The sequence below is a fragment of the Mustelus asterias genome, chromosome 11 (assembly GCF_964213995.1).
Source record: "Mustelus asterias chromosome 11, sMusAst1.hap1.1, whole genome shotgun sequence".
Taxonomy (NCBI): Eukaryota; Metazoa; Chordata; class Chondrichthyes; order Carcharhiniformes; family Triakidae; genus Mustelus; species Mustelus asterias.
The window spans coordinates 71196999-71210241 of NC_135811.1; the positions used below are offsets into that span (position 1 = coordinate 71196999).

Sequence of the window (13243 nt, forward strand, 5' to 3'; positions counted from 1 at the left end):
TAAGCAGTGAAGGAATTGAGTAACAAGCTACCCACCCCCTATCGCCCCCCACCAGCTCCCAGCCCACCCCCAACAGGCTCTCTATTTCTTCCCCTAGACCCTGCTAGATCCCACCCCCTACCCTCCCCCCCCCCCCCCCCCCCCGCACCACCCAGGAGAAGGTGCCTGCTTCTTGTTTCTTGTGTACATCAATGCCCCATGATTGAATGACCTGTGCGTATTGTTTCTGTAGAGACAAGCCTGGAATCTAAAGGCTCCACAGATATTCAAGCAAGAAGGAACATTCTGATCAAAACAGTGGAGACCAGGGATGGACAGGTGACGACATTCCTTCCATTCAGTTAGGGGGTGATGGAATCTCTACATCTGTCTGGTGTAGCTGGCACTGGTTGGTAATCTAACACTTGGCTCTCCATCTATGTCCAGCGCTGGCCCCGATAGTGATTGGAACCAAGCTTTAACCTGTTGCTGCCAGACACCAGTCTCAACAGTGTACAGTGTGAGCCTGGCACTGTCTGGTATGAGCCCTGACACTGGCACACACTTCATGTACTGGGCTAAGCTGAGCCCAGAATGTCAGGTGGAAACAAACTTCTGAACCTCCCATTAAACCCAGGAACAACCTCGTCCAGAACAGAATATTCCATAAAGTAAGATAAAGATGAAAGACATCATAGAAACCCTACAGTGCCGAAGGAGGCTATTCGGCCCACCGAGTCTGCACCGACCACAATCCCACCCAGGCCCTACCCCCACATATTTACCTGCTAATCCCTCTAACCTACACATCTCAGGACTCTAAGGGGCAATTTTTAACCTGGCCAATCAACCTAACCCGCACATCTTTGGACTGTGGGAGGAAACCGGAGCACCCGGAGGAAACCCACGCAGACACGAGGAGAATGTGCAAACTCCACACAGACAGTGACCCGAGCCGGGAATCGAACCCAGGACCCTGGAGCTGTGAAGCAGCAGTACTAACCACTGTGCTACTGTACCGCCCCCTCAATAGCACCTTTCACAAACTCACAACATCCTAATACTCTGTTCAGCCAATGAAGTAATTTTGTAGTCACTGTTTTGATGTCGGAAACACTGCTTCCAAATTATACACAGCAAGATCCCACAAACAGCAATGTGAAATAGACTGGATAATCTCTTTCAGTGAGGTGAGTTAAGGGAAACATATTGGCTGGGATACTCAGGAAAACTCCTCGGTTCTTCCAACAGTGTCTGTGGGATCCTGTATCACTGCACCTTCTCCTGGGGGGGGGGGGGGGGGGGGTAGGGAGTAAGGGGTGGGATCTGTCACTGTGAGCAGGGTCTAGGGGAAGAGATAGAGAGCCAGTTGGGGGTGGGCTGGGAGCTGGTGGGGGGCAGACAGGGTCTCAGGTTAGTCTGTCGTCTGAAAAATAATGGATAGAATCTTCTGGTAGCAGTGAAGTTGTCGACGGTGGGACGTGTCTACTCGTCAGCTGGACAACTGACCACGCGCAGTCACATGGTGACCAGCCAATTAGGTACTCGTGAGCGAGGAGCCAGGTCAATCATGCAGCAGTGATAGACAGGAAGTCAACACTCTTGCTGTTACCTCATGGGGTCAAAGGTCTAAAGGTCATCGGACAGCCACTCACTCCCTGTAAGCCAGAAGCATTATTTCCGCTGTCCAAAAGGAGGTTTTGGGAATTGCTGCTACCTCTGCTCCTCCTGCCAACTGGACCCCTGGATCTGCTGAGACCCCTTACTAAAGTGGCAAATATCCGAGTGCAGACAGGATGCCCCCTTCAGGTTCTGCTCCATGCTGTCCACGGGCAGTGGGAGGTCCCGTTTCCCAGGATGGCAGCAGGAAGCTCTCCCTCCCTCCTGTCTGAGCATTTTTGACCAATGAGGAGCATCAACCACACCCTGGCTGGTCTCCTCCCATCCCACCATGGTCAATGTCATCCTGGAGTTCACCGCAGAAAAGTCTTCATGGTGGCACGTGGACAATCTCCCAGTGGACAATCTCTCAGTGACCCTGGACCGAAAGCCGTCACCCTTGACCCTCAGTCCATCACTTTTACTCTGCCTTTGGTATTTGAAGGGAATGACATTCCTTTCTGCCTGATAGGGAGGATGGAATCTGTACCTATCCTGCCTGGTCGGTATTCTAACCCATAGCTCTCCAACTATGCTCAGTGCTGGCCCCAATATTAGCCAAAACTAATTCTGAACCTGTTGTTGCCAATCACCAATCTCAATAGTGTTCAGTGTGGGCCTGGTGTGACCTACCCCATCACCCTTAATTGACCTCTGAGCCTCCCCCGACACTCTGAAACTGCCCTTCGAAAACCATGGCCTGATGTGCATCATCCTCACACGGTGGCACAGTGGTTAACACTGCTGCCTCATAGCGCCAAGGACCCAGATTCGATTCCAGCTTCAAGTGACTGTGTGGAGTTTGCACATTGTCCCCGTTTCTGCGTGGGTTTCCTCCGGCTGCTCTGGTTTCCTCCCACAGTCCAAAGATGTGCTGGTTAGGTTGATTGGCCACGTTCAATTGCCCCTTAGTGTCAGGGGGATTAGCAGGGTAAATACATGGGGTTATGGGGATAGGGCTTGGGTGGAATTGTTGTCGGTGCAGACTCGATGGGCCAAATGGCCTACTTCTGTACTGAAAGAATTCTATGATTCTTTGATCCTTGACCCTCTCTCTGTTACCCTCAACTCTCAGGATTTCAATACTGACCTTCCCCTGTATCGTCCAGTTTCCTCCCTCTGTCCTTCACAAGCTTCCATAGGATTCCCTCCCTCAGTCAGGAAGGTCCCTTTCCCAGCCACTCCCCAATCTCAATGCATCAGTGCTCCCGTCCTGTGGTTAAACAGTTCCCTATAGTGGCAGCTCTGACCCACTCCAAATCCCTCGGGAAGATGCCTTGCCTGCTGCACATCACCCTTAGGCAGTGGTGAATCTGAGGACAGGTGTACCTTGTTGCTGATGACTTCACTCTGGAGAGCTTGCTGTTTCGTGACCGTGTCTGATATGCAATTTTATTAGAAAGAGGCTCCCGCTGCCATTGTGAAGCTTGATCCACCCTCAATACTCTGCCAGCTAACTCCAACTGTGCCATCTCACTGAAGGGAAGCCGACCCTTGGCCTCCTGCACAATTCCAACTTCCGGGGACTCCACAAAATTCCACCCAATGCCTCCACAGCCACACGACTGCACAAAGATAGCGATGACCCTCAGACTATCCCCATCCCTGACTATTCCCATCCATGCCAGTGGGACCCAGGGTGACCAACTCTCCCAGAGAACATTAATGGACACTCTAACATGAAGGTCCATTAGAGTGGGAGAGGGAACTGCCAAAGCTGTGAGAGCAGTGGGGGATGGGAGGGTGGGTTGCCAGGGGCTGTCAGCGTGGGTTGCCAGGGGCTGTGGGAGGGTGGGGGCCGGGGAGGAGAGGGCAGGGGGGCTTGCCAGGGGCTGTGAGAGCGATGGGGGATAGAATCATAGAATCCCTACAGTGCAGAAATAGGCCATTCAGCCCATCGAGCCTGCACTGACAACAATCCCACCCAGGCCCTATCCCTGTGACCCCACATATTTACCCTGCTAATCCCCCTGAAACTAAGGGACCATTTACTATGGTCCATCCACCTAACCTGCACATCTTTGGATGTGGGGGAGGGGAGGATGATTGCAGGGGGTTGTGAGAGCGATGGAGCATGTGGCGGCATGGAGGTGATATGGGTGGTTTTTCCAGGGCTTTGAGGGTGAAGGGGGATGTGGGGGTTTGCTCGGGGCTTTGGGAGCACACAAACACTTGGAGAACGGGTACTGCACACATGCAATGTTTAAGCAATTGAATTACAGAATAAACAGTTTCCTGGCGGCTTCGACCTGGGATAGAGACTACCTGGACCTCAAACACTGGACAATCCCTAAATTAAGGGAGAGTTGGTCACTCGAGAGGGACTCCCTCTGTGGCGAGGCTGGGATTCGGAAACTCCACAGTTGGTGAGTCAGGGTGGAAGGTCATACCTGTCCTGTCCAATGCCATGGGTTCATCCCGAGTTTAGTGAAATACAGTTTACTTAAGAAAAATAAAACTTGAGATTAAATTGAAATCCAAACATCCAGAGGAAGTTTTAACAAGATCCATCCCAAACATTTCATCCTCTGATTCTTTTTCTCCCCGTCTATCCACAGGTAATCAACGAGTCCAGTGCAGAACGCAAGGAACTGCCCTGAGGGGGTAGTTGTGGCCTAGCGGAGCGAGCAGCAGCTTAGTGTGGAGATGCCCCCCCCACGTCGGTCGCCCGCTAGTAGATCTAGTGTAGCCATTTGTGGAGTAGGTCAAGGGAGGTAGGAAGTGGAATCCTGGGATTGTGTGGTACATCGAGACAGTGAAAATGGACATAGCTTCATTGAGAAACACAGTTAACAAACTCAAGCTTCAAGTGATCTGTGCTGTATTTACAACTATACTGGAGTTGACTTAACTTGGGGTGGTTTGGTTTGATCTCTTGTACTGTAACAGTAAGACTTTTGATAGTTTCTATTCTTAATAACTGTAGGCAACTTTGTTTTTGCAAATATTGTGTTTGCTACTGGCATTGCTTTTGAATTTTGATTTCAAAGTGCGAAAGGATTCTTGAATCCTCAGAACCAATACCCCTCAGTGACTGAGGCAGTATCCCTCCAATGCCCTAAACACAGAGAGTGAGGAAATACTCTCCATTCTCCTCTGTGTAACCGTAGAACTTTACTTTTTGATTTTGATCCAGTCTATCGCTGAAACCAAGACAGCAACTTGCTATGTTTCAATGGTAGGAATAGCCATTCCAGCACCCCTCACCACCCAGTGTCAGTTTGACCTATGTCCCAGAACAACAGGAAGAATAGAACAAGTTTGATTCTAACAACTGCATCTCCTGATGTCTGAATACGACTGCACCTATTTTAACCAAACGATGGGAGCATTATTTTCCTGACCCTGTGTGACTGACCCCAGTAATATTCTAACAGCTTTCAGTACGAAGGTTCTTTGTAATTGTATTTCGTGCTCCGTTTAGAAGGCTCATTGCTTTTCTAACGCAAAGATAACAATAAAAGGCTTCTAAATCAGTCAAGTGTTTGAGTTCTTCAGGAATGTGTAGGTGTAAGCTGGATCTGATGGCCTGTCTGATTAAAGCACTTGTGGTTCAACTACTGCACTTCCTGATTTATCCAATTAATAATCTTGCCATCTGTCTGAGTACAAAAATGTGTGCTGAGACCAGGGACTTATCTCACCCTGTGAAATTTTGGCTCAAAGACCCGTTCAACAACTTTGGATGACATAATTGTATCTATTATTGTGTAGGGGAGGCGATGGCCTAGTGGTATTATCACTAGACTATTAATCCAGAAACTCAGCTAATGTTCTGGGGACCGGGGTTCGAATCCCGCCATGACAGGTGGTGGAATTTGAATTCAATAGAAAAAATCTGGAATTAAGAATCTACCGATGACCATTGTCAATTATCGGAAAAACCCATCTGGTTCACTAATGACCTTTAGGGAAGGAAATCTGCCGTCGGGACCTGGTCTGGCCTACATGTGACTCTAGAGCCGCAGCAATGTGGTTGATTCTCAACTGCCTTCCATGGGTAACTAGGGATGGGCAATAAATGCTGGCCAGTCTGCGACGCCCATGTCCCACAAATGAATTTTTAAAAGTGTCTTCAATCCCTCACTCGTCCCTCACAGTCTAAAGGTTCCCCTCTCGAGATGCAAGCTGCCCAGATCATTATTTCAAAGCTCTGACTTACTCCCAATAAAAGCACTCATCGCCTACCTGGCCCCATCTGGAGTGCCATCGTAGGTCCTGGAGGCCGTGCACCCCTAGAAACAGACTGGAACAAAGCTCCGTCATGGGACTAATGTGGGAAAGTCAGAACAAGTTTCATGTAAACTGCAGCAGTAAACTCAGACAGTAATTTACAGGCTGCCGCGGTCTCAATAATTCCTGTATTCTGGACTGAAGTGCCCCTCAACAACTCTGACAACTCTTGGTCTTTGGTCACTTCTCATTTTCTCTCTCTTTTCCTGTGTATCTGGCTTTTCTCCTCCACACTGCCTTGCTCAGGAAGGTCTCTTTTATCCTTGTTCTTATTCATTGAATCCCTCTCTTTCTCTTCCCCCACCCTTCCACATTTGTCTTCAATCCTGTGGTGGTCAGGCTCTGACCATGCTTCTCTTGACCGTACATGTACAATTCCTGTGAGCCTCATGCCATTGCATAATACTATTTCCTTCCATTATTATTCTTATTGCAAGACTTTGGCATCTGTTTTCTTTCAGAGGGCCCTTTATATTTCGTGAGGGTGGCACAGTGGTTAGCACTGCTGCCTCACAGCGCCAGGGACTCAGGTTCAATTCAGGCCTCAGGCGACTGTCTGTACGGAGTCTGCACGTTCTCCCCGTGTCTGCGTGGGTTTCCTCCGGGTGCTCCAGTTTCCCCCCCAAAGTCCAAAGATGTACGGGTTAGGTTGATTGGCCATGCTAAATTGCCCCTTAGTGTCAGGGGAGACTAGCAGGTTAAATAAGTGGAGTTATGGGAATAGGGCCTGGGTGGGATTGTGGTTGGTGCAGACTCGATGGGCCAAAAGGCGGCCTCCTGCACTGTAGGGATTTTATGATTCTATTCACACAGATTTTTATTAAAAATAATTCAAATTCACAAACAGACATGGTAGGATTTGAACTCCTGTTCTTGGGATCAAGTTTCTGCTCAAAGACCCATTTAAGTTTCACATCATTGGATGACATAACTATCTATTTCTGTGCATCTTCAATCCCTCGCTCGTCCATTAAGGTCCTCACAATCCAAAGGTTCCCCTCTGGGAGGGAAGCTGCCCAGATCATTATCTCAAAAGGAGATTACCACTCTGCTACAGTGCCCAGCTACATTGGAAGATCTCCGATAGCGCTGATCAGGAAAGGTGGCACGGTGTTTTTTGCTCAGTGCACCAGTGTGTAAAACTGTTGTTAAAGTGAAAGTGTAAGCTCTGGGAATGGTGGAGTCGTGTGATGGTGAGTCACCAGATCCATGTGTGAGGCTGCGTCACCAGGTCCATGTGTGAGGCTGCCAACAGTTCAACACAAATTCTCGGGATCATTTTAATCATTAATAAAGTAACAAACCTGAGCATGCACTAAGATGAGTTTCAATTACCGCAAACAAGGTGATCTCGCTGTCCTTCGGGGTCCTGTCACAATCAGTAATGCAGGGGCAGCAGTGCCAGGCACATGTCTTTCTCTTCAGTCTGTGAGTACACTATTCCCATTCAGGAAAGAATTCCCCAACAGTATGCATTTAGGATTCTGTCCGCATCTTAAAATGTTCCTCCACCACAAGTGGCACAGTGACACAGTGGTTAGCACTGCTGCCTCACAGCTCCAGGAACCTGGGTTCGATTCCCGGCTCGGGTCACTGTCCGTGTGGAGTTTGCACGTTCTCCTCGTGTCTGCATGGGTTTCCTCCGGGTGCTCCGGTTTCCTCCCACACTCCAAAGACATGCTGGTTAGGTACATTGGCCATGCTAAATTCTCCCTCAGTGTACCCGAGCAGGCGTCAGAGTGTGGCGACTAGGGGATTTTCACAGTAACTTCATTGCAGTGTTAATGTAAGCCTACTTGTGACCCTAATAAATAAACTTTAAAACTTTTAACAAAGTGCAATCAGACACTCAGGCTGGAATCCTCCCCTCCTGCCCGCCACTGGAATTCTAGCGAGCGGAGGTGTGAGGGGCAGACCATGTAAAGGTCCACTGAAGTCAGGCGGGAATCTTCGGTTTATAGGCGAGTGCAGCCAGAGAATCCCGCCCTCAGTCTACATTCAACACAAACTCAATTCAGTGGTTGGATATCCACTCTCTCTGATGGCCGTCGAATCCTATTAGATGATAAGAACATAAGAAATAGGAGCAGGAGTAGGCCATCTAGCCCCTCAAGCCTGCTCCGCCATTCAATAAGATCATGGCTGATCTGACAGAGGATTCAGTTCCACTTACCCACCCGCTCCCCATAACCTTTAATTCCCTTAATGGTTAAAAATCTATCTATCTGTGATTTAAACACATTTAACGAGGTAGCCTCTACTGCTTCATTGGGCAGAGAATTCCAAAGATTCACAATCCTCTGGGAGAAGAAGTTCCTCCTCAACTCTGTTCTAAATTGACTCCCCCGTATTTTGAGGCTATGCCCCCTAGTTCTTGTTTCCATTGTAAGTGAAAATAACCTCGCTGCTTCTACCCTGTCTAGCCCCTTCATTATCTTATATGTCTCTATAAGATCTCCCCTCAACCTTCTAAACTCCAATGAGTACAGGCCCAGTCTACTCAGTCTCTCCTCATAAGCTAACCCCCTCATCTCCGGAATCAACCTGGTGAACCTTCTCTGTACCCCCTCCAAAGCTAATATATCCTTTCTTAAATAAGGGGACCAAAATTGTACACAGTGCTCTAGGTGCGGCCTCACCAGTACCCTGTACAGTTGCAGCATGACCTCCCTGCTTTTATACTCCATCCCCTTTGCGATAAAGGCCAACATTCCATTTGCCTTCTTGATTACCTGCTGCACCTGCAAACTGAGTTTTTGTGATTCATGCACAAGGACCCCCAGGTCCCTCTGCACAGTAGCATGTTGTAATTTTTCACCGTTTAAATAATAGTCCATTTTACTATTATTCCTTCCAAAGTGGATAACCTCACACTTACCAACGTTATACTCCATCTGCCAGATCCTTGCCCTATCCAAATCTCTCTGCAGACTCTGTGTCCTCCACGCAATTTGCTTTCCCACTCATCTTTGTGTCATCCGCAAACTTTGTTACCCTACACTTGGTCCTCTCTTCCAGATCTTCTATGTTTATGGTAAATAGTTGAGGCCCCAGCACCGATCCCTGCAGCACGCCACTAGTCACTGATTGCCAACCGGAAAAGCACCCATTTATTCCAACTCTCTGCTTTCTGTGAAATGGGTTTGGAATAGCTTCCTGTTCCCACTCCCCAGAACATCAACTTGATGAGAATCATAGGCCATCAGAAGATGGCGCCAATCCTGTCTGCCAAGCAATGACACACAAGAGGAGGGAACCAGGTGCAAGTCTTACCTCAGCTAAAAATACTGCGGATGCTGGAAATGGCAAATAAAAACAGAAAATGCTGGAAATATGGCAGCATCTTTGGAGAGAGAAACAGAGTTAATATTTCAAATCAATGAGCTATTCTCAGCATTCCCTGTTTTAATCTAAGTTTTCTTCAGTGTGTGGGAAATCTACAACTATTCCACATCTAACCATTTGAACCATTGCATTGGGTTTAGAAAGTCCATCAAATTAATGTTTGGTTAAAGAAATCAGTTTCAGCAGTTTTTGAGAGAGACGGTCCCTGAGTTCCACATCTTGTGCTCCCTGACATTTACCCCGAATGATCTAGCTGTCATTTTAAGGTTACGTCTCCTTGCTTGGGACTCCCCACAGAAGGAAATATTTTCCCTCTACCTTATCCTTTACACCTAAAACAGCTCAGTTAGGTTGGCGCTTCTAGTCCTGGTGTAGAGATGCCGGCGTTGGACAGGTTTATTTGGTATCACGAGCTTTTGGAGTGCTGCTCCTCTGAAAGCACGCGATACCAAATAGACCTGTTGGACTTTAACCTGGTGTTGTGAGACTTCTTCTAGTCCTGAGCACTTTGCCCAAAGCTCCTCAGCCCATTGTCTGCTGATGTTCCATCCGAAGCTGTTTTCTTGGCAGTTTTAGGTGGTTTGCCATTTGTCTTTCACTCTCAGAGGCAGATCTAGCAAGCTCGCACAGGATTCGAACCTGCGCTGTTCACACTATTCAAACCATGTGTGATCCAGCCTAGCAAACTGGCCCCCAATCTTTACCCAACACAAGAATAAAAGCTTCATTTCTGCTGCTGTAGCCCTGACCCATTGCCCATTGGAGCAGAGGGATTGATGCGGTTTATTTGGATTAATCAGACAGATTGTGGCTGCCACATGGTGAGGTGAGCAGCTTTCTATAAGAATAAGAACTCAGTGTCAAAGAATTTAGGAAAAGTGACACAATAACTGAACAGTCAGTGAGCGAGCGGAGCCTGGCTGAATACAAAACCATTCTCATTTTCCCTGCTACTTGGTGGTGGCTGAACTCTGACCTCTGCAGGGTGACCATCCTCTGGGAGTAGCCTCTAGAGGGCACTGTATCATAGACTCCGGGTCATTCTTGCCTCCCAACAGAGTTGGGCACAGGATCTCTTAGCGCTGAAGTCCTGTCCAGCACTGCTCCCTTCTACCCACCGCCCTACATGGCATCCTTAATGTTTTAATATCGAATTCAGAATCAGGAAATGGCCACTCAGCTCATTCCAACCAAACAGAGAGGGAATCCAACACATAGAATCTGATATGGAGATGCCGGTGTTGGACTGGAGTGGGCACAGTAAGAAGTCTCACAACACCAGGTTAAGGTCCAACAGGTTTATTTGGTAGCACGAGCTTTCGGAGTGCTGGTGGTCACCTGATGAAGGAGCAGCGCTCCGAAAGCTTGTGCTACCAAATAAACCTGTTGGATTTTTACATATAACCTGGTCACAGTCACATTACTCTTTATGGGATCTTGCTGCACTCCTCATATCAAATAGTGACTACCTTCAAAAGTACTTTATTGGCTGACATGTTGGGACATCCTGGAGTTTTGACAGGCGTTATAGAAATACAAAATCTTACTTTCTATTTTTCTTTATTTAAAAGCCCAAAATGCGAATGGTTTGCCTCAATGGTGCGATGGAACTCAGCAGGAATTATATATTGGAAAATTTAAGTCCTTGTTGACTTCCTTCCTATTGAATATACATTTCAAATCCTGTCCTTTTCTCCCAGCAGACAGTATTCCACATATTTCTGTCAGAAGATTCATTTCAATTAGTCAGGCATAATCCGCTCCTCACAAACCCTTGCTAATTGTCCTTGACCCACCTGTTATTTTACTAATTGGCCATTCACTTGATTTCATGTTATACGATCAAATTATTGTGTGTTAATTCCACAATGCTGGTTAAATTCTGCCACACCTGCTACCTGGAAAGAAAAGTGCTATATTTCATTTAGACATATACATCGAAACATACATAGAAACTAGAAGCAGGAGGAGGCCATTCGGCCCTTTGAGGCTCCTCAACCATTCTTTATGATTATGGCTGATCATCAAATTCAGTATCCTGATCCCCCCTTCCCTCCACATCCCCAGATTCCTTTAGCCCCAAGAGCTATATCTAATTTCTTCCTGAAATCATGCAGTGATTTGGGTGCCGCACTAAAGACAATATACGGGGTTGTGTTTAAATTGTGTTTCAATCAGTCCAAAGTTAGAATGGAATGGGATAAATGAAGGAAAGCCAATCAGCAGGCACTAGAGATGGACAAGTCACATTTATCATGGTGCAACCAAGCACAGCTGCACAGTGGTTAGCACTGCTGCCTCACAGCGCCGGGGACCCCAGGTTCGATTCCCGGCTTGGGTCACTGTCTGGATGGAGTTTGCACGTTCTCCCTGTGTCTGCGTGGGTTTTCTACAGGTGCTCCCGTTTCCCTCCCACAGTCCAAAGATGTGCGGGTTAGGTTGATTGGCCATGTTAAATTGACCCTAGTGTCAGGGGGATTAGCAGGGTAAATATGTGGGGTTGCGGGAATAGGGTCTGAGTGGGATTGTGATCAGTACAGACTCGATGGGCCGAATGGTCTCCTTCAGCACTGTAGGGATTCTATTCTTTTCTATTCTATTCTTCACAGTAACTTCATAACTCTATCTCCTTTATGCTTGCATTGGAAAAAGAGAGGATCAGGCAAGCTAGGAAAGCGTTTATATGGAGTAAGGGGAAATATGAAGACATAAGGCAGCAAATTAGAGGAGTAAATTGGAAGGAGGTATTCTCGGGGAAATCTACTGAAGAGAGGTGGCAGTTTTTCAAGGAATGTCTGTCTAGGGTTCTACAGGAAAATGTTCTGAGCAGACAGGGAGGAGTTGGTAGGTTAAAGGAACCGTGGTGCACGAAAGCTGTGCGGGACCTAGTCGAGAAGAAAAGGAAAGCGTACAAAAGGCTCAGAGAGCTTGGCGAAGATAGGGATCTAGGTGAGTATACGGCTTGTAGGAAGGGACTAAAGAAGGAAATTAGGAGAGCCAGAAGGGGTCACGAGAAGGCCTTGGCAAGTAGAATTAAGGAAAACCCTAAGGCATTCTATAAATATGTGAAGAGTAAAAGGATGAGATGTGAAGGAATAGGGCCTATAAAAGGTGAAGGTGGGAAAGTCTGTACGGAACCAGTAGAAATGGCAGAGGTGTTTAATGAGTATTTTGCCTCGGTTTTCACAGAGGAGAAGGACCTGGGTGGATGTACTGTGGGCTTGCGGTGGACTGAAAAGATTGAGTATGTGGACTTTAACAAAGAGGTTGTGCTGGAATCTTTGAATGGCATCAGGATAGATAAGTTGCCGGGTCCGGATGGGATGTACCCCAGGTTACTGTGGGAGATGAGGGAAGAGATTGCAGAGCCTCTCGCGAAGATCTTTGCATCGTCGATGGAGACGGGAGAGGTGCTGGAGGGTGGCGGATGTGGTTCCTATTTTCAAGAAAGGGAATAGGGATAGCCCAGGAAATTACCGACTGGTGAGTCTAACCTCAGTGGTTGGTAAGCTGATGGAGAAGATCCTGAGGGACAAGATTTATGAGCATTTAGAGAGGTTTAGTATGCTCAAGAATACTCAGCATGGCTTTGTCAAAGGCAGATCGTGCCTTTCGAGCCTGGTGGAGTTCTTCGAAAATGTGACTAAACACATTGACGAAGGGAAGGCGGTAGATGTGGTTTATATGGATTTTAGCAAGGCGTTCGATGAGGTCCCCAATGCAAGGCTTCTGGAAAAAGTGAGAGGGCATGGGATCCAAGGGGCTGCTGCCCTGTGGATCCAGAACTGGCTTGCCCAAAGGAGGCAGAGAGTGTGTATAGATGGGTCTTTTTCTAAATGGAGGTCCGTCACCAGTGGTGTGCCCCAGGGATCTGTTCTGGGACCCTTGCTGTTTGTCATTTTCATAAATGACCTGGATGAGGAAGTGGAGGGATGGGTTGGTAAGTTTGCCGACGACACGAAGGTTGGTGGGGTTGTGGATAGTCTGGAGGGATGTCAGAAGTTACAGAGGGACATAGATAGGATGC

General features: G+C 47.6%; 1 protein-coding gene across 2 annotated transcripts in view; it reads left to right on the forward strand.

The window, feature by feature from the left end:
• Positions 1–5114, forward strand: part of gfap (glial fibrillary acidic protein) — a 51990-nt gene extending 46876 nt beyond the window's left edge. For both annotated transcript variants that reach the window (XM_078223720.1, XM_078223721.1), the window contains 2 exons: positions 233–318; positions 4197–5114. In XM_078223720.1, coding sequence (XP_078079846.1) covers positions 233–318; positions 4197–4238 — 128 coding nt within the window. In that variant the 3' untranslated portion in view covers positions 4239–5114. The remainder of the gene's footprint in view (positions 1–232; positions 319–4196) is intronic.
• The last annotated feature ends 8129 nt before the right edge of the window (positions 5115–13243 follow it).